Genomic DNA, 21,457 nt, shown 5'->3' on the forward strand with positions numbered 1-21,457 from the left:
TAATGTTTAATAACAGAAAAGTGTTCCACAGGGTTTCCAGATTTCCACGAGCTTGCTCTCCTGCTTTGTGTTATAACATTCTTATCAGAGGCTCATGAATTGACTCTACCCTATGTGTCAAATAGGAAAAGAGCATCTCTTCTAACTTTAATTTTAAATTAAAGATTATAAAAGTGGTCTTAATTGATTCACTTTGCATCTCTTTTTCTCATTAACAACGAACTCATAAAGACATCTTTTCCTCCCTCTTTGCCTCCCAAAGTCTGCACACGACTTACCAATGTATCCAGGATCACAAACACAGGCAAGCTGTAAAGTAACAGGATCTTGGTAGCAGCTCCTGGCAAACTGGCGTCCACTGTCGGGACCATCTGGGCAAGGGCAAGGGCGGCAGTGATCTCCTGACCCAATGATGGGGTCGCCATAGTAACCAGCCAAGCACCTGCATCAGTCACAGAAGAGATCAGGCCATGATCCCACAGTTCCAAGAAACCTGTTCCAAGGAAAGTCGTGAAAACTGTTCTGTTTGGGCACACTCTTCTCCACTCACTTTTTCTTTTTCTTTTCTTTTTTTTGAGACAAAGTCTTGCTCTGTCACGCAGGCTGGAGTGGCGCTATATCAGCTCAATGCAACCTGTTTTCCGGGTTCAAGTGATTCTCCTGCCTCAGCCTCCCAAGTAGCTGGGACTACAGGCACATGCCACCACACCCGGCTAAATTTTTTTTTTGTTTTTTAGATGGAATCTCGCTCTGTTGCCAGGCTGGAGTGCAGTGGCACGATCTCAGCACACTGCAACCTCCACCTCCCGGTTCAAGCGATTCTCCTGCCTCAGCCTCCCGAGTAGCTGGGATTACAGGCACCCACCAACCATACCTGGCTAATTTTTGTATTTTTAGTAGAGACAGGTTTCACCATGTTGGCCAGGCTGGTCTTGAACTCCTGATCTCAGGTGATCCACCCGCCTCAGCCTCCCAAAGTACTGGAATTACAGGGGTGAGCCACCATACCCAGCCTAATTTTTGTATTTTTAGTAGAGACGGGGTTTTACCATGTTGGTCAAGCTGATCTCAAACTCCTGACCTCAGGTGATCTGCCCACCTCTCTTTATGTTTTCATGTGGAAGATTTACTATGGGAACCATGGTTCTCACGCTTTAGCTTCAATCAGAATCACCTGAAACAGATGACTGGGCTCCTCCCACCGACTTTCTGATTCAGTAGGTCCCCGTGATACTGATGCTACTGATCCAGGGATCCTACTTGCAGGACCACTGCGTTCGAGTGACACCCATGGCCTCACCTGGCCCCTCACTCACTGTTCCCCAGAGGATGAGCCACCTCTCCCCATGTGCACTTGATTGTTCCATCAGCTGTCTGCCTGTCCTGACCATTCAGTTCTGCTCCCTCCTTGTGTTACAGGGTCTGTCCTCCCAGGGGTGGCTTATACCTGTCAGCCTCTGCCTATGCCTGGGAGGGGTGATGTGTTGGCAAGCCCACGGTGGCCACAGGTCTAAAGCCATGTCCTACAACCCAGCTTTTCCCAGTACTGGAGCTGAGGGGGTGACGGGGTGCTGTCCAGCTGTGTAGCCCCTGTGTTTGTCTCTCAGGTGGTTCCAAACTCAGGCAGGGATGGGGCATGTTACTTATTAGTTCCCACATCCAACACGTCAATCCTACTCTTTAAAGATAACAAATACATGGAGGTCAAAGGATCCTCAGAGTTTATACAACTAGTTAAATAATGAGCTAGAAGTTGAACTCGGTGTCCTTTTAGCAATACATTCTTTTACTATGTTAGCCTGCTTGTCAAGATGAATGGTAATTAGATTACTTTTTAATTTCCTTCAACATAACATCTTGAAGGAACTTTGGAGACAATCTAATCCAACCTAGCTATTCTACTTACGAAAAGCTGGATATTCTGGCCAGGTGCGGTGGCTCACCCCTGTAAAGTGGCTCATCCCAGCACTTTGGGAGGCTGAGGTGGGTGGATCACCTGAGATTGGGAGTTCGAGACCAGCCTGGCCAACATGGTGAAACCCCATCTCTCTTAAAAATACAAAAAATTAGCCAGGCATAGTGTCACGTGCCTGTAATCCCAGCTACTGGGGAGGCTGAGGCAGGAGAATCGCTTGAACCCGGAAGATGGAGGTTGCAGTGAGCTGAAATTGCACCATTGCACTCCAGCCTGAGTGACAGAATGAGATTCCATCTTAAAACAAACAACAACAACAAAAAGCCTGTAGTCCCAGCTACTTGGGAGGCTGAGGCAGAAGAATTGCTTGAACCTGGGAGGCGGAGGTTATGGTGAGTCAAGATTGTGCCATTGAACTCCAGCCTGGGCAACAAGAGTGAAACTCCGTCTCAAAAAAAATGTTCTAAAGCTGGATATCCTAACTCACCCAAGGTTAGAAAGCAAGTTAGAAGCAGAATTGGGCCAGGAACTGAGGTCCAAGGATTTCCAATTCAATTTGTTTCTCAAGTCTTTTGGAGGCAATCCAAATACATCATGATAGAAATTGTTCATTTCTTGCCTCCCCTTGGGAACAATCTAAGTGTAGAGTTTCTTTATAAATTCACAGGATTGAAACTGTGGTTATCTTGGAATGAGAAAAAAGAATGATGAGAAACTGGCTCAAACTAGATAGTAAAATTCCAAATACTTAAAATCAAGTGTTTGCCACCCAAACCTAAAATTAAAAATCTTCCTTCTCCCACACCCTTTCTCATTCTCAAAACCCTTTACAAAATCCAAAGCTGGTCACAGATATCAACTATGCCATTCTGACATGATGTTTGTTCAAATGCATTCCACAGTTTGAACAAATGCTGATTCTGAATCAGCATTGTGGCAGCCCCCTTTGCTGTTTACCTCTGTTACCCCTCCTCTCTCTGCTCCCTGTTAATTTGGTTTTCTCCTGTCTTTCTCTCGTATTCTCCAGCTCTCTTTGAAAACACAATAATGGAAAACAGGGCAGAAAAGAAAAAGATGACCCCAGTATATTAATTTCCTCCTTTCACTCTTGTATAACTGTGTCCTTGCTATCTTTTTACAACATAATTTTAAGGTTGGAAGGGATAATTTTTATTCTTGAATACCGTTCTAGCATTGAGCCAAGAGCCACATGTTTGCCTCCATGAACATCTTCATGCCAAAAGTTAATCACATACTCAGTGTTTCACTAACAATTTCTCCTTTGTCTCGTGAGTAACTTCACCACTGACTGAAGCACTTGCTGCAGTGTTTCACGAGTAACTTTTAAAAACAAGTATCTTCTATAGGGCGAATGGATGTTGGAAGAGAGAAAATTTATCACAGTGAAAAGGTGCGGACTATTACCCCCAAAAAGCCATTTCTAACAGTACTGTCTGTATTTCTTAATTAGTAATGAACAGTATAAGTCAGCAGGTAATTTTTTCTTATGGACTATTTTTTGTCTATTGAGCTATCCTATTAATGTTATGGAGGCACATTCTCTCTCCTTTTCTTACTATATATCTAGCACATCCATAATGATTATTCAACTGACATTTGCTAACTGGAGAACAGATCTACTTAGGCATGTTTTATAGAGTCTCCCGGAAACTGTGGTTGCATAAAGTGTTCTGAAAAACAAAGCTATTTAAAATGACTAATCCCATTTGGATTAGTTTCTCCTTTCGCCTAAATTAGGCAGGAGCATTTCACAACTCTCATCCTCGGTCAGAATCTGCTGAGACAGACAGAATTTCTATACAGCCCTATGGTAAGCTCTAGGGTGACTCTCCAAGAGGACAGATTCGTGTCAGTTTTGTTCTCTGTGGTATCTCCAGCACCAGAACGGTGCCTGGCACATAGAGGATGTAAACTCAATACATACTAGATAGATAAACAAGATCCTAAAAAATAATGAAGTGGTTAGAAATGAATGAGTGAGCTGAAACCTGGTGGAGATGAATTCTGTGGCTGGTCTAAGATGCTGTCTGCTCAGCCGGAGATCATTGCATTCTCCTTACTTTCAGCGTCTGCATACCTCTCACAGTTATGACCCATGGTGTAGTCCTGGCAGTTCAAGCACTCCCCCGTCACTGGGTCGCAGTCATCGGCGTGGCCATTGCACTGGCAGGGCTGGCAACTTGGAAATCCCCAGTGCCCAGGTAAGCACCGATCACACTGCCGAGCATACACTCCCTGGAAACAGTGGCACTGGCCAGTGACAGGATTGCAGAAGGCATTGACAGATCCTTGCAGATGGCACTCACAAGCTAAAGAAACAGGCAAACAAGGAACTGCCTTGAGAAACTCATTCAATGGAAACATGCCCCTTTTATAAGCACCCTATTCCCAATTCAGAATGCTCATGGGTTGGTGTGATCAACTTCAGGAGGGAGGCATCGGCTCTGCAGCCAAGGAACCCTGCCACAATGGCTGAGTTAATCTGAATGAATGCATAACAATGCTTTTGAGGAACCTACGTTTGCATCCACTGGGGCCAAAGCCAAAAGTTCCAGGTGCACATCTGTTGCAGGTTCTTCCAACCACGTTGGGCCGGCACTGGCACTGGCCTCCGTTGGGATCACACACGGAACTCAATGAACCCTGAGGGTCGCATTCACAAGCTGTGGGTAAAGAGAGGTCAGAACCCATGAAACGGAGCAGCATATCAACAGGCTCTCCCTGATCCTTTCTCCTTTACTACTTTGGTTTATTCAGAGTTCTGGTTTAAAACAGTGTCATCCCTATGATGAGCGGAAGGGAAGAAAAGGGAGACAGAGTTGGCAGATCAAAGCAGTTTTTCTAGGCAGGAGGTCATTAACGTTTTCTCCCCTTGCCTTCAAAGCTCAAATATCACAGGACATTAGACCAAAGCCTAGTGACCTTCAGAGGATGGTCTGACCTTTCAAAGAGAAAAATACACATTTCAGTCATTGATGCTTCTCTGATTCCATTCCCCACTCATTACCCCTGCTTATGGAAATGCTTTATCCTCATGGACTTTTCCCCTGATCACCTGTTATTTGCATATTTCTTGAATATCGATTCCATCTTCAGTGGTGCTCTATCGCTAAAATATTACTTAAAAAGATAAAGACACACAGTAACTAAGACACTATTTCCCTTCTGCTGCCTAACACAGGGCTACAGGGCAGGCACTCCACTGCACTTCATGTGCCAGGTATACTCAGAGCCAGAAACAGCAGCTGCTGCAGCTGCCAAGCAATACCTACCCAGGCCTGTCTGGTGTAACAGGGCAGAAATGCTAAAGATGATGTTTCTGCAAACATCTGTCATCGGTGTTTTCACAACGCTTCTGCTGTTCTCTAGACATCGGTATCTCTGAAAGGTTTCCCAGGCACTGTTGGTGACTACCCCATCTCCTGAACCTCCCACGGTGAAGATGTCCAGTGATTTACAGTATGGCATGAGAACAAGCTGTGAAGAAATGACAACAGTCAAACATCCTTACAGTGGTGCCCCATGGCATGGGGTTAAGCAAGCAAACGTGGAAAAAACCCAAATGCTTCTTTGACCCTTGAACAGAAATCATTAGACTCATTAAATAAAGCATAAACCTCCCTATTCCTAAATACTCTTGGCAGGAAATTTTAGATATATTTTACACAGCTTGATGGCTTTTGAAATGCTATTTTTATTTTAGAGATGGGGTCTTGCTTTGTTGCCCAGGCTGGTCTTGAACTCCTGGCCTCAAACGATCCTCCTGTCTCAGCATCACAAAGTGTTGGGATTACAGGTGTGAGTCACTAGGCCCAGTGAAATACTATTTTTTTTTTAAAGACATTTTATATTTTTAGAAGGAATAAATCCTTTCCACGGGGTGGAGTGTAAGCAAAGTGACCTCGGAGGCAAGAAAGGCTGATTCTGCTTAAGCGCTGGCCTCAGCATTACGCCTCAACACAACACCCCAGGAGCAGCTGAGCACTTTCCGCCCAGGCTTTCCTGCATATGCCAGAAGCGATCTCACACTTACAGAATCGATCAGCGTGTAGGGGCTCTCCACGTCGCTATCAGAGGAGGTGTACTGAGGCAGCTCCAACCTCACCGTGTAGTTCGTTCCCTTCTCAAAGCACACCGGCCGAGGAAGGACGACATATCTGCCCCCGAACAAAAAAGAAAGACAACAACGAAAGTCAACCTTCATGCATCCAAAAAATAAAAATTAAGAACAAAGCTCTGCATCAATAATTCCAAAGGAAAAAAGTCAGCAGTCAACGTCTGGCTCTGAAATAGTGACTTGAAAACTCACAAAATATTAGAAAAATACTAATTTGCATATGAAGTCTGTAGAGCTGCCACACCACTGTCACACTGACCTTGAGCCTGGTGATAATGACACCACCTGGTTGTCATCATCAGGGATGGTATTACCACATCGGCTGCTGGGTGGAATCTTTCCAGGTCGCTGCACTGTGATGACAGCTTTTTCCCAGTGGTCGGGTAGCTAGAATAAGAAACAAACAGTGAAAAGATGGTTAGTCCACCACTGCCTGTTTATAAAAAGACCTCTCCAAATCAATCAATTGCCAAGTTGAAATGGAAAACAAACAGTTGCTTTTCCCTTTCCTCTTTACTGCTACGTCTGCTACTCTCCTGGTTCCAGCCTAAATCCCTTCTACCCTGGATGCTGAAACACCTCTCAACTGTTCTCTGCCTCTTCCCAATGTCCCTTTCAGTCCACTTTAAAGCATCTCAGATAATGACAATCCCCTGCTTGAAATGCTTCAACAGCTTCCTGTGAATATTATAGTCCAAATTCCTTTACTAATCCAAGTATTTTTGCCAACAGCATCTCCAACCATATCTCTCATCAAGCTACGTGGAACGATTCTCAATAAAAACAAAACCCTCCCTTCTCTTTTCCACTCACACTATTTCTTACTTTTGTGCCAGCTTTCCACAATTCCATTCACACTTTAAGGCCTCGCTCTGATTCTCTAGGAAAACATTTTGGTAGCCCTGGCTCGGGCTGGCTGGTGCATGCCCATCTTCTAGGACCATGCATCTCTCTGCTGTTGCACCGCCACCTTCAGTCTTTCATTACAATTCGGGGCTTCAGTCTGTCACTGGACAGCCAGGCTGTGAGGGAAGGAGAGGATCTCATACATCCTCATCACCACCTCAGTCCTCAGAAAGGTTGAGTGCCTCACAAAAGATCACTATGTTTGAGAAACTGGATTCAAGAAAACGGTACATTTTGGCTGGGTGTGGTAGCTCACGCCTGTAATCCCAGCACTTTGGGAGGCTGAGGCAGGCGAATCACCTGAGGTCAGGAGTTCGAGATCTGCCTGGCCAACATGGCGAAACCCCATCTCTATTAAAAATACAAAAATTAGCCAGGCATGGTGGCACATGCCTGTAATCCCAGCTACTCAGGAGGCTGAGGCGGAGAATTGCTTGAACCTGGGAGGCGGAGGTTGCAGTGAGCCGAGATTGTACCACTGCGCTCCAGGCTGGGCAACACAGTGAGACTCAATAATAATAATAATAATAATAATAATAATAATAATAATAATAGAAAGAAAGAAAGAAAATGGTACATTTTAACTTCCATGGAGGAGGTGAGACTGTCAGAATCTCACCTGTTCTGATGCAACTTCCATATTTCACAACTATATATAATACCCATTAGAAGTACTATTTTTCTACTGATTTCTCCCCTCCCTCCTCCACCAGTCCACTGAGTGGTTTCTTTACCTGTGGCTCATAGCGAATTAGGATGTCATACTCCATGGAATATGGTATGTCGTCAATGAAAAACTCCAAATAAGCCCCTTCAGGCACTCGGACGAAGCCGGCTCCAGTCCAGGAGGGAATCCGGTCCTGGATGTACTGCCGCTCCACTATGCTAACCCCCTGAGGACATGGCAAAAAAATGGTTATTCTTTATTTGAAATGGAATTCAATAACTTTCAATAGTCAAAGAAACCCGAAGTCACCCAAAGATTCAAAAACGGTTGCTACCTTATGTCTATTTTTTATAGTCAAATCTCCCCTAATAGATTGTAAAAAGTTTTTGATATCCAAACAGGAAACTGGTTCCTTTTTAGTTTTGTGGTTGGAGTAGTCTTGGGACACTGGAGATGGTACTCAAAGGCTTGGGATATACCTTATTTGATACGACCAGGAGAATAAGCATAAAGGAAAAAAGAGAACATCACACCTGCCGTTATAAGCAAGTCTAGGAATCATAAGGTGCTTCCCAGATTCTCCACAAGGTTAGTCCAATATCTAGTGGATTTCTGTCTCTCATATTGGCATTAGTTTTAGGCTCCATTTTCAAGTAAAGAAACTTGATATGATAATGAATGTTCACAACTGATGAGTTAATTCTGATTAACTGTTTACAAGGTTATTTTTTTAATACCTGTTGTTGGTCATATCCAAAAATGGCTGTGATCAACTCTTTCATTCCCTGTATCTGTATGTATCCATGTGTGGCCTTAACCAGCAAGAGGTGCAAACTATGTTATCCTTTCCACGAATCCGGGCTGTCCTTGTGACTTGTGACCAACAGAACGTGAGGAACTTTCTAGGACTTCTGAGTCCAAGCTTTAAGAGACCTGGCAGCTTGTTTCCTCTTTTTGGAAGCCAGAAGCCATCTAAGAAATCTCACTATCACCAGGCATGGTGGCTCACGCCTGTAACCCCAGCACTTTGGGAGGCCAAAGCGGGCAGATCACCTAAGGTCAGGAGTTCGAGACCAGCCTGACCAACATGGTGAAACCCTGTCTTTACTAAAAATACAAAATTAGCTGGGCATGGTGGTGCATGCCTGTAATCCCGGCTACTCAGGAAGCTGAGGCAGGAGAATCACTTGAACCCAGGAGGCGGAGGTTGTGGTGAGCCAAGATGGCGCCACTGCACTCCAGCCTGGGCAACAAGAGCAAAACTCCATCTCAAAAGAAAGAAAGAAAGAAAGGTCGTATGGAGAGAAATGCCCAGCCAGCCTCCAGCTGTTTCAGCCCACCCCAACTCATGAGCCAGGCATACATTTAAAGTCATTAAATTTGGGGATGAATAGATGAAACAATATCCTTGCCTCAGTATTTACCATGTTAGGTTGATAACTTTGGAGCATAAGTAGGGAGAAGAAAAGTTTCTTGGAAAGACAAATTTCTTCAACCAACCAAAAGCCTTTTCAGTGAATGCTCCAAAGCCAATTTGTGAGTTATAGATTTACTTAGCTTTAAATATGACTGCTCTCATGAAGGCATGGTCCTGATCCTTATTTTGTGCTCACTGACAAAGCTATAAAAATGCTTCTGAAATGGACTCTTTACAAAGCATGTATGTTCCACTACACCCCAAAACACTGCTTTACCGACCTGCCACGCACTCCCCTACTCACGGGCCCCAAGTTGGCTTCCTCTGCTTCATAGAGGTAGTGATCCAGGGTGGCAAAGTAGTAACCAGGTTCCACTTCATTGCACTGACGTCCAATCATGTGAGGCCGACATGAGCACTGGCCTGACTCTGCAGAGCAACTGGAAGGGAGGAGGAGCCAGGTCAACTGAGTTCATGGTCACCCGAGTCAACCCGCCAGAAGCAGCCCTATAGCTGCCATTACTCAGTACACAGGGCCAAATACATAGCATGTTCTTGTTTTCTTCAGAAAATACATATGTGGAAAAAAATAGTGCCTATGGATTAATCCCAAACTCCAAAAGCATGGCTGAGAACCTGGTCTTCTCGGTTTTACCTCCCTTGCCCTCTCTTGACTGACACTCCATCCACATCACATGGAGGTTTTCGACATCCCAAACTTTCTTGCTTTGGCATCTTAAATCTTTTGCTTATTTCCTGAGATTTAGGCTCAAATATCCAGCTCCCTGAAGAACATCTCCAGCTTGGCTGTCCCAGAGGCATCCTGAACCAATGGATCTAAAACAGAAGGCCTCAATCCCTCCCATGGTCTCTATCAGGGTGAAGGTGCTACCACCTGCTGAGTTAACCAAGTCAGAAATTAGAAGTTCTCCAGATTCTTTCTTCACACTCCATTAGGAATCAAATTCTGTGATTTTTACTTCTGCATCTTGTGTCTCTCTTCCCCCTTTCCATTGGCTATGCTATGCTAAATATAAGAAAAGCAGCTGGGCGCGGTTGCTCATGCCTGTAATCCCAGCACTTTGGGAGGCCAAGGCAGGCGGATCACCTGAGGTCAGGAGTTCAAGACCAGCCTCACCAACATGGAGAAACCTCATCTCTACTAAAAATACAAAATTAGCCAGGCGTGGTGGCACATGCCTGTAATCCCGGCTACTCGGGAGGCTGAGGCAGGAGAATCGCTTGAACCGGGAGGTGGAGGTTGAGGGGAGCTGAGATCACCCCATTGCACTCCAGCTTGGGCAACTAGAGTGAAACTTCTGTTCTCAGCTTATGTCCTTTTTATTAGTATCATAATTTTGTATACAAAATAAAACTCAAATTACATGTATCCATTTTTATTTCACTTAAAAATGAGCTGTGGTTTGGAATTGTTACTTTAACCCCTTCTCAAGATTCTTTTTTTCCCATCCCAAAGTTTTAAATAAGGTACCTAAGGCAAGTTGCAACTCACAGGAAGACTTTGCACTCACAGACTTATTAAAATTGTCCCAAGGCTGGGTGCGCAGTGGCTCACGGCTGTAATCCCACACTTTGGGAGGCCAAGGCGGGTGGATCACCTGAGGTCAGGAGTTTGAGACCAGCCTGGCCAACATGGTGAAACCCCGTCTCTACTTAAAATACAAAAAATTAGCCAGGTATAGGGGCACACACCTGTAATCTCAGCTACTTGGGAGGCTGAGGCAAGAGAATCACTTGAACTCGGGAGGTGGGAGTTGCAGTGAGCCGAGATCATGCCATTGCACTCCAGACAGAGCAAGACTTCATCTCAAAATAAATAAATATATAAAATAAAATCCTAAACGGCCCTGCCACAGCATAGCTGAAGTCCTCTTTCTGTGTATCATATTGTTATACTACAGGAATAGGAATTATTTTTTTGTTTGTTTTTGCTTTCGAGACGGAGTCTCGCTCTGTCGTCCAGGCTGGAGTACAGTGGAAGGATCTCGGTTCACTGCAACCTCCACCTCTTGAGTTCAAGCTGTTCTCCCGCCTCAGCCTCCAGAGTAGCTGGGACTATAGGCGCCCGCCACTACACCTGGCTAAGTTTTGTATTTTTAGTAGAGACTGGGTTTTACCATATTGGCCAGGCCAGTCTCGATTTCCTGACCTCGTGATCTGCCTGCCTCAGCTTCCCAAAGTGTTGGGATTACAGGCGTGAGCCACTGCGCCCAGCCAGGAATAGGAATTCTTAACGTCCCATAGCCAATTCCCAGGAGAGGAAAGCTTGTTCTAATTAGGACCTAGCCCTCTTTTGGCACGGTCCATGAACAAAAGCTATTTTAAGAAATTCAGGCATCAGACATTACATCATATGGACAAAAGAAAATTATTTCCTCCCCAAATGTTTACTGAGAGAACAAATATCCAAAACGTGAACCACCAAAGGAGAAAACAACTAGACCTTCATGCGCGGCCATTAGAGAACGAGCAAATGAAGGTGAGGACAAAGGCACCAGCAGACTCCCAGTGTTGCCTCTATCTGCAGCACAATTCTAAACAAGGAATGGCTCCATGAGAGCCAATCATGTGAAAAAAATTCCCTTAACAGCGGCCCTGCCAATCACAAGTCTCTGTCCACAGGCTTGAATTGTCATCACAGATAGGCATGGCTCCAATTTCAAGACTGGCTCCTTCAGTGAACTCATTCTCGTGGCTTTGCTATGCAGATGGCCCTCACCCTCCAGCTCTCAGGATCCAGCAGCTTGCTGCGCTCTGCTTCTCTATTCTCAGTCATCCATGGGACATTTTCATGGACTGGCCAGCTGTCATCTCTAATTCATCTTGTCCCAAACAGATCATCACCTCCCACACTGATTTCTTATCTTCAGCTCTGCTGTTTCTGCCACTAGATTTAAAATTCTTCTCATGGTATAGGTGAGACATCACCTTCTCTTACCTTTATCCCAATATTCAAGTTTTACTTCAAAATGTTTCTCAACTTAGCAGCTTCCTCTCACTGTCATTGCCACTGCCTCCATCCAGGATGGCATCACCCCATACCTCTTACTCTAACAGTCTCCTAAACTGACCTCTCAAACTCTTCTCCTTCTTCTGCTTAGTCCATCCTGTCTACCATGGGCTAACCGATCTTCCCACAGCACTGCTTGCATTATTTCACGAAAACCCACAATTGTTTCTTATGATATCAAGTTATGATGCCCTCTGCCTGGCTTTCTGCAGCCTCCATGACCTCTGAAAATGGCTTCTCTTTCTGGTGCTGACTCTGCTTTCCAATGAGCCACACACCTCATACTCTTCAGCAAATATTTACTGAGCAAATATTGGCCCTAGCAGCCTTGCTTCCCAGTGCAGGTACCCTCACATTTTAGTCCATTGTGAACTTTGTTCTGAATGAATCCTTATTCCTCAGTAAGTCTATTATTTCTGGCTAAATGATATACAGAAAGAGAAATAGAGAGAAAAAAAAAAAAGTCCCTGTCCTAAAGAACTTACAGTCTAATTGGGGATAAACAATAAAGAAATTAACCAATGCAACAAATCAAAATGCAGTAAGGACCTATGCATTGATAGAGTTACAAGCAAAGCACTATGGGAGAAGAAGATATGATTCATCTGATTGAGGAGACTGAGGGAGGCGTCATGAAAGAGGTGTCCTTAAAGCCTGGAGAGGACTTGACAGGGAGAGAGAGGACAGGAATAACAAGAGCAAAGAGGGTGATGGGAGAATGTGAGCAGAGATGGTCAAGATCAGGCCAAATCTCGACCTTGCTACAGTCATTCCCATCTCTGTGCCTTTACCCATCTTTTCCCTCCCAGCTAGGAGGCCCTCCCCTGCTTACCATTTGTACCTTTCAAATCTCAGCTTTCAAAACTCAAGCTCAAATCCTCTTCTTCACTGTGATACCAATGATTTATTCCATGTAATTACTATCTCCTGTGTTCAAGTAAAAATCACATCTGATAGAAATGGTACAGTTTAAAGTTTTATGTATTCTCTACAAATTTCTCTGTAAACTAGAGATTCAATTCGTTAAATCAGTAAGGGACAATAAGGACATAAAATAAGTAAGGCCCTGTGTGAGGCAGAATAATGGACCCTAAAGATGTCCACATCCTCATCCCTGTTATCTGTGGGATGGTACCTCATGTGGCAAAAGGGACTTTGCAGATGTGATTAAGGGAAGGATCTTGAGATGGAGAGATTATTGGATGATCTGGGTAGGCCCCATCTAATCACATAAATTCTTAAAAGTTGGAGAGGCAGGCAGAGAAGTAAGTGGGTCAGAGAGCTGTGCCATGAGAAGGATTTGACCCAGTGGTGGCTTTGAAGATGGAGACAGGGGACCATGAGTCGAGGAATGTGGGTAGCTCTAGAGGCCAAGAATAGCCCTTAGATGCCAGCCAGCAAAAGAAGGGGAACCTGAGCCTATGATTGCAAGGAGCAGAATGCTGCCAACAACCCAAATGAGCTGGAAACAGATTCTCCTTTAGAGCCTTCAGAAAAACAATGCAGCCCTACCAACATGGTGATTTTGGTCCACTGAGACTGTATTTGACACACAGAACTGGAAAATAATAAACTTATATTGTTTCAAACAACCAAATTGTGGTCATTTGTTATGGCAGCAACAGAAAACTAATACAGGCCCTATGTCTTCTCAGTGGGTGAAGGCCAAGATTATTTCTTAAAAAAATAGATTTATGGCCGGGTGTGGTGGCTCATGCCTGTAATCCCAGCACTTTGGGAGGCTGAGGCAGGCAGATCATGAGGTCAGGAGATCGAGACCATCCTGGCTAACACAGTGAAACCCCGTCTCTAGTAAAAATACAAAAAATTATCCTGGCGTGGTGGCGGGTGCCTGTAGTCCCAGCTACTTGGGAGCCTGAGGCAGGAGAATGGCATGAACCCGGGAGGCAGAGCTTGCAGTGAGCCGAGATGGTGCCACTGCACTCCAGCCTGGGCAACAGAGCGAGACTCCGTCTCAAAAAAAAAAAAAAAAAAAAAAAAAAAAAACCCCAAAAAAACCAGATTTATCATAAATATAGAAATTGACAACATTTAAAAATTCCATTTCATTTAAATGGTGATGAATAGGGAAAATGGAATTTTAACCTTTCTCTATTACTAAGGAATTAGGCAGAAAAATATTAAAGCATAAAAAGCATCATTCATAATAACCAACCACAGTGTTCAGTCAGCACCATTCATTTTCTCAGGGTGGCATTCCTCCCCACCCCCAGCTAGGACACTTCCTTTTCGGTAGGACCTATGTTCTATAATCCCATTCTATCACGGTATAGTCATGTGCCACTTAATGGTGGGGATATGTTCTGAGAAATGTGTTGTTAGACAATTTTGTTGTTGTGTGACCATCATAGAGTGTACTTACACAAACCTAAATGATATAGCTTACTACACACCCAGGCTGTATAGCATAGCCTATTGCTCCTAAGGTACAAACCTGTACAGCATATTACTGTATTGAATACCACAGGCAATTGTAACACAACGGCACGAATTTGTGTATTCAACCATATCAAAATGTAGAAAAGCTACAGTTAAAATACAGTATCTTATGGGACCACCACTGTATGTGTGGTCCATCTTGGACTGAAATGTTATTATGCAGTACATGATTATAATTAACAAAGGGTTAGCTATACCATAGTCATTCAATACAATGATAAAAATATCTACTAACTTCTGTTCTGGACTTGAAGCATAATAAATTTTAGTCCCTTATTTATTGAGCACCTGCCAGGTCCACCGTGCTGGGTGCCAAGTGAGATGCAAAAACAAAGACGACATTAATCCCTGTCCAAAGAGACCTTTTTAATACAACTGTAAGAGCAAAATAAATGTTAAAAGAGATGAAGAAGTAATGCATCAAGGGAGGGTTCGGGGCTTCAGCATGGTAAGTTCAAAAAAGAGGTGGAGTCAGGCATGGTGGCTCAAGCTTATAATCCCAGTACTTTGGGAGGTTGAGGCAAGCAGATCACTTGAGGTCAGGAGTTCAAGACTAGCCTGACCAACATGGTGAAACGCCATCTCTACTAAAAATACAAAAATTAGCTGAGTGTTGTAGCTGGCACCTGTAGACCCAGCTACTCGGGAGGCTGAGGTGGGAAAACTGCTTGAACCCAGAAGGCGGAGGTTGCAGTCAGCTGAGATCATGCCACTGCACCCCAGTCTAGGTGACAAAGTGAGACTCTGCCTCAAAAAAAAAAAAGGGGGGGATGGGCTTCAAGTCAGATATGAAGACTCTACATTTCATTGTTAAAATAATTTTGAAGGATGCTGTAAAAATGTTTATATTTTTCAATGTTATTAAACATTTACAAGTAGCATTTACCTAGCAACCACTGCCAATTCTTTTTCATTAAAACAGGTAATCTACTAGGCAAAACTTCATTAACTTGGCTTCCGTTACATTATTTAAATTAATTAGGTCTTACTTTTTTGTTTTGAGATAGAGTCACTCTGTCACCCAGGCTGGAGTACAATGGTGTGACTCACTGCAACCTCTGTTTTCCAGGTTCAGGCGATTCTCCCTGCCTCAGCCTCCTGAGTAGCTGAGATTACAGGCAGGTGCCACCACACCTGGCTAATTTTTGTATTTTTAGTAGAGACGGGGTTTCACCATGTTGGCCAGGCTGGTCTCGAACTCCTGACCTCAGGTGATCTGGCCGCCTCAGCCTCCCAAAGTGCTAGGATTACAGGCGTGAGCCAACATGCCTGGCCACTTCTTTAGTTATTCCAAAGTTCAGGTTAGTTGTCAATGTAATAGACATGGATTATTAAACTTTTGTCATACTACCAAAAATCCATTCGGCTCACTGTACAACACATCTTAAAGCTTTTACCACTTCCAGTGATTTTTATGCTTAATTCTGTCCCTCACCAAAGTAACTAAGGAGTGTCTGGGATCACATTTAGAGATTGCCTCTCCTAAGGAGTACGTATCTAGTTTTTAACATCTTAGAAATCTTTTATTTTTCAATTCTTCTCCTCAATCAGCATTTATTCAGTACCTACTAAGTATCCAATGCAAAGCAAAGAAATATTATCAGGTAAAAGGTTTTGATGAGTGATTGCAACAAACCAATCATCCAGCAAATATTTCCCCAGTGGCATGTGTGCAGATCTCCCAGCAGAATCAGTGCTTCAGTTGCCTAAGGGGCTCCTGGGGAAATTCCTCTTGAGGGAAAACAACTTTGAAAAGGATCACCATAAAACACTCTGGAGTCACCAGACTAGAAGGCATCTTTAAATGTTCTTTTTTTCCCCTCTGCCAATGATTCTTAAAGATAGGGCATCCCATCAATCATGCTGGAAAGATCAGATGATTACCTGCTTTAAAGATCTTTACTACATAATTTTGCTTCCCAAACTCTCTTGTTGAATACATTCTGGTTTTTATACATTTTTGCAGGAGAGATTAGAGGGCAGGCTAGGGCCTGTGCGTGGGTGGAGACAGACAGGAAGTGTGTGTGGAATAGAGAAAAAGAGGAAGGGAGTGTAGGAACAAAAATTACTTAGGGTTAAGAACCATAGGACATTCCTGAGTTTATGATGTAATTTGGGGAATTGCATATGCCACTTTCATCTCATCAAGAAGGACTTTAGGAGTGATGACAGCTTTGAATTGAGGAGTCATTTACTAAAGGATTCAACATGTGTTCTGGAAGTCACAAAGGAAAGTCAGAAAAGTGATTCCACAAGCAGACAGCATTCCGTCTTCTTCCCTGCTTTTATGGAATTATCCTAGCTTCCTCGTCTCTGGAGGTTTTCTAAGAACAGAAATTCACACCGGATTTCAGAGGCTACATGCTGTACTGAGTCTATGGCATGACCTCGAACAGAACAAACCCAAATAAAGAGGACAAACACAACATGTTCTTGCTGCTGACAACCTCATTCCTTCCCAGCAGACTACTATAGTGTTGGGAAATAAATTGGGAAAGAAAGTCCGTTTTTGAGTACATGAAGCTTGCTCAACGAATTCAGAGTGTTCTCTCTGGGAAGACTCAAGGTCACAGGGAAACATCTGTCTATTCTCTCAGCAGTCACTTACACTATCTGTTCCAGATGTTCTGACTCTGAGCCAGGAACAGAGACCAACATTCTCTTTGACTCGAAGGTGGTTAAACTCCCACAGATTTAACATCTTGCCAAATGTGTGTTCTGATAGCTTCTGGTGGAGCTTTATGTTTCATTTATTCAAGGAATACTAGCGTATTTAAGGAGCTAAACATGATTTTATGTAATTTTCATTAATGGATTTGGAAGTTGCAAAAAAAGAAAATGAAAAGATTCTCTACACAAATTAAAACAGGAGTCCATTTTCCATGTTTTTAGACTGTTGAAAAATAAAATGGTTGATGATAACAATTGTTGCTGGGGATGGGGGAGAAGGTACTTTTGTAAGTGATAGGAAAATAGACTAGTTCAGTATGTCTGGAACAATCTAACATTCTCTATTAAAATTAACAATACATATGTACTTTGACTTAGCAGTTCCATCACTGGGAATCTAGTCCATAGAGGTACCTACATACATTTATCAAGACATGTAAAAATATATTTTGCATATGTTTTTGAGAAACAATTGAATGTCACTCATTCCTAGAAGTCACGACTTTCCTGGAAGGCTGAGGACAAGAGCATAGGTGGAGCTCCACTTACCTATTGTTTAACGCTCCCCCAAGGTCACAGTCACATGGTCGACATCCATCCAAATCATTGCTTAAGCCCCAGTGCTCTGGCTGCAGAACAGAACATGAAACATGTAACAGTAGGTTTCTGTAATTATACAATAGATTCAGCAAGGAGCAAGTTAAAGCGTGTTTCGGCTGTTCCATCAAATGCTCATTTTCATCATTAAAGCAGAAAGCCAACAAAAGGAAGCAGTATTCTGAAATGAAGAAACCTGAGCTGCAGGCACTGGAGTCAGAGAGCCGTCCACAATCACGTGATCATGCCAGGTCACAGACTAGCTGCTTTGCCCTACAGATAACCTCCATTCGACAACTAATGAGAGCAAGCAGTAAAGATACCAATTTTCCTCATTAGAATTACTCTCTGGCTGTAAGAGAAGTATGGCAAGTGTTTGGCAGGCCTTCAAATTTGCCCTCAGTTCAGTCTGTCATAAATCCCATACAGAAAGCCCTCCAAGAATCTACGTGGAAATACAGCATACAGCTACGACTATTCTCACAACTGAGCGGTGAGGAAATCAAGTCTTTAGAGCACTAGAGATGGAAATAAAGAGAAATGGAACAGTATCTATATAGGGAAGAGGAGCTCTGTGCACTTCAAAAATGAGTATATAAAAACAGGTTCACCAATTTACTTTTTTCTTTATTTTTTTGAGACCAAGTCTTGCTCTGTCACCCAGGCTGGAGTACAGTGGTGTGATCCCAGCTCACTACAACCTCTACCTCCTGGTTTCAAGCAATTTTCCTGCCTCAGCCTCCCGAGTAGCTGGGATTACAGGCATGTGCCACCACACCCAGCTAATTTTTGTATTTTTTTTAGTAGAGATGGGGTTTCACCATGTTGGCCAGGCTAGTCTCGAACTCCTGACCACAAGTGATCCACTTGCGTCAGCCTCCCAAAGTGCTGGGATTACAGGCATGAGCCACTGTGCCTGGTCTATTTTATTTATGATTTTTAAAAATTTTAGAGATGGGCTCTTGCCATGTTGCCCAGGCTGGTCTCAAACTCCTGACCTCAAGCACTCCCCCTGCCTCGGCTACCCAAAGCACTGGGATTACAAGTATGAGCCACTACACCCGACCAGGCTCATCAATTTAAATTAGACTTCCAGAAATCTCCTTTAAGAATGTATTAGGATTATATATAAATATACATATTTAATGGTCATAATAATTTGGGGCTAGTGAATCCTCCCTAAATGAGAAAGTATAACAATGTTATTAAAAATACACATTTCTAAAAACTTATCTCATAATTTTCCTACTCAGAATTATTACAGTGAACTTTTTGGTGTATTTCCTTCCAGATTTTGTTTTCCTTGATGAATTTTATTTCCTACATAATCAAGACACTATTCACATCCTGTGTTGTTTTTTTTTTTTTTTTTAAATATAGCAAGTAGCATGAGCATTTCCTGATGTTATTGTCATTTTCAGTGGCAACCAAATATTACATTGTATAGAAGTCCCCACACTTACTTAACTATTTTTCCACTGTTGTTTCCAAGTCTTCTGCTATGATTAATAAAAGATGCAATGAGTCTTCTGGTGAATAAATCTTTGTCCAATTTTCTGATTATTTCATTAGAATAAAGTGGGATTACTGGGTCAAAGGGTATGCACATTTCTATAAGCTACTGATACGTATCTCCAAAATGCTTTTCACAAAAGTACAAACCAATGTGGATTCCCATCAGCAGCCAAGAAGTACCAGTACCTCATGATGTCCTAATAGTAAACATTCCCATTTTTAAAAACTTGTGTTAATTGTGTCTATAAAAGCGGTATTTATTGTGGCTTTACTTTACACTTCTAAGAGTGACGGTGAACATCTTGTCAAATTATCCATTAGTAATTCCTATTGTGTGAATTGTCTACTCATGTCTTTTAACATGTACATGTGAGGGTGATGGTAGACTCTACAATGGCGAAAAGCCTTCTCTATTAAAACATGTCATCCTCGAAGATCTGCTTCCAAGATGGCCGAATAGGAACAGTCCCAGTCTACAGCTCCCAGCGTGAGCAATGCAGAGACGGGTGATTTCTGCATTTCCAACTGAGGTACCGGGTTCATCTCACTGGGGCTTGTTGGACAGTGGGTGCAGCCCACAGAGTATGAGCTGAAGCAGGGCGGGGCATCTTTTCACCTGGGAAGCACAAGGGGTTGGGGAATTCCCTTTCCTAGCCAAGGGAAGCCGTGACAGAGGGTACCTGGAAAATCGGGACACTCCCACCCTAATACTGTGCTTTTCCAACGGTCTTAGCAAATGGCACACCAGGAGATTATATCCGGCACCTGGCTTGGAGAGTCCCACGCCCATGGAGCCTTGCTCACTGCTAGCACAGCAGTCTGAGATAGAACTGCAAGGTGGCAGCAAGGCTGGGGGAGGGGTATCCGCCATTGCTGAGGCTTGAGTAGGTAAGCAAAGCCCACCGCAGCTCAAGGAGGTCTGCCTGCCTCTCTAGACTCCACCTCTGGGGGCAGGGCGTAGCTGAACAAAAGGCAGCAGAAATCTGCAGACTTAAACATCCTTGTCTGACAGCTTTGAAGAGAATAGTGGTTCTCCCAGCATGGAGTTTGAGATCTGAGAATGGACAGACTGTCTCCTCAAGTGGGTCCCTGACCCCCGAGTAACCTAACTGGGAGACACCTCCCAGTAGGAGCTGACTGACACCTCATACAGCCGGGTGCCCCTCTGAGACAAAGCTTCCAGAGAAAGCTTCAGGCAGCAACATTTGCTATTCTGCAGCCTCCGCTGGTGATATCCAGGCAAACAGGGTCTGGAGTGGACCTCCAGCAAACTCCAGCAGACCTGCAGCTGAGGGTCCTGATTGTTAAAAGGAAAACTAATGAACAGAAAGGACATCCACACCAAAACCTCATCTGTATGTCACCATCATCAAAGACAAAAGGTAGATAAAAAAAATGGTGAGAAACCAGAGCAGAAAAGCTGAAAATTCTAAAAATCAGAGTGCCTCTTCTCCTCTAAAGGAACGCAGCTCCTCACCAGCAACGGAACAAAGCTGGACAGAGAATGACTTTGACGAGCTGACAGAAGTAGGCCTCAGAAGGTCGGTAATAACAAACTTCTCCGAGCTAAAGGAGGATGTTTGAACCCATCGCAAAGAAGCTAAAAACCTTGAGAAAAGATTAGATGGATGGTTAACTAGAATAAACAGCGCAGAGAAGACCTTAAATGACGTGATGGAGCTGAAAACCATGGCACGAGAACTACGTGACGCATGCACAAGCTTCAGCAGCTGATTCGATCAAGTGGAAGAAAGGATATCAGTGACTGAAGATCAAATGAATGAAATGCAGATCAAATGAATGAAATGAAGCGATCAAATGAGGAAAAAGAGTAAAAAGAAAAGAACAGAGCCTCCAAGAAATATGGGACTATGTGAAAAGACCAAATCTACATTCGATTGGTGTACCTGAAAGTGATGGGGAGAATGGAACCAAGTTGGAAAACACTCTTCAGGATATTATCCAGGAGAACTTCCCCAACCTAGTAAGGCAGGGCCAACATTCAAATTCAGGAAATACAGACAACACCACAGAAGTGGTGCTCCTCGAGAAGAGCAACTCCAAGACACATAATTGTCAGAATCACCAAAGTTGAAATGAAGGAAAAAATGTTCAGGGCAGCCAGATAGAAAGGTCGGGTT

At 43.5% G+C, this 21,457-nt stretch overlaps 1 protein-coding gene across 2 annotated transcripts in view; it reads right to left on the bottom strand.

Moving 5' to 3' along the window:
- The window catches only part of LAMB1 (laminin subunit beta 1), an 84,826-nt gene that overhangs the window by 30,933 nt on the left and 32,436 nt on the right, over window positions 1–21,457 (bottom strand). For both annotated transcript variants that reach the window (XM_007982563.3, XM_073009249.1), the window contains 9 exons: window positions 17,754–17,833; window positions 9,348–9,483; window positions 7,694–7,852; window positions 6,313–6,440; window positions 5,970–6,093; window positions 5,209–5,413; window positions 4,456–4,599; window positions 4,014–4,245; window positions 279–442 (listed from right to left, as the gene is read on the bottom strand). In XM_007982563.3, coding sequence (XP_007980754.3) covers window positions 279–442; window positions 4,014–4,245; window positions 4,456–4,599; window positions 5,209–5,413; window positions 5,970–6,093; window positions 6,313–6,440; window positions 7,694–7,852; window positions 9,348–9,483; window positions 17,754–17,833 — 1,372 coding nt within the window. The remainder of the gene's footprint in view (window positions 1–278; window positions 443–4,013; window positions 4,246–4,455; window positions 4,600–5,208; window positions 5,414–5,969; window positions 6,094–6,312; window positions 6,441–7,693; window positions 7,853–9,347; window positions 9,484–17,753; window positions 17,834–21,457) is intronic.

The sequence above is a fragment of the Chlorocebus sabaeus genome, chromosome 21, assembly GCF_047675955.1.
Source record: "Chlorocebus sabaeus isolate Y175 chromosome 21, mChlSab1.0.hap1, whole genome shotgun sequence".
Classification (NCBI taxonomy): Eukaryota; Metazoa; Chordata; class Mammalia; order Primates; family Cercopithecidae; genus Chlorocebus; species Chlorocebus sabaeus.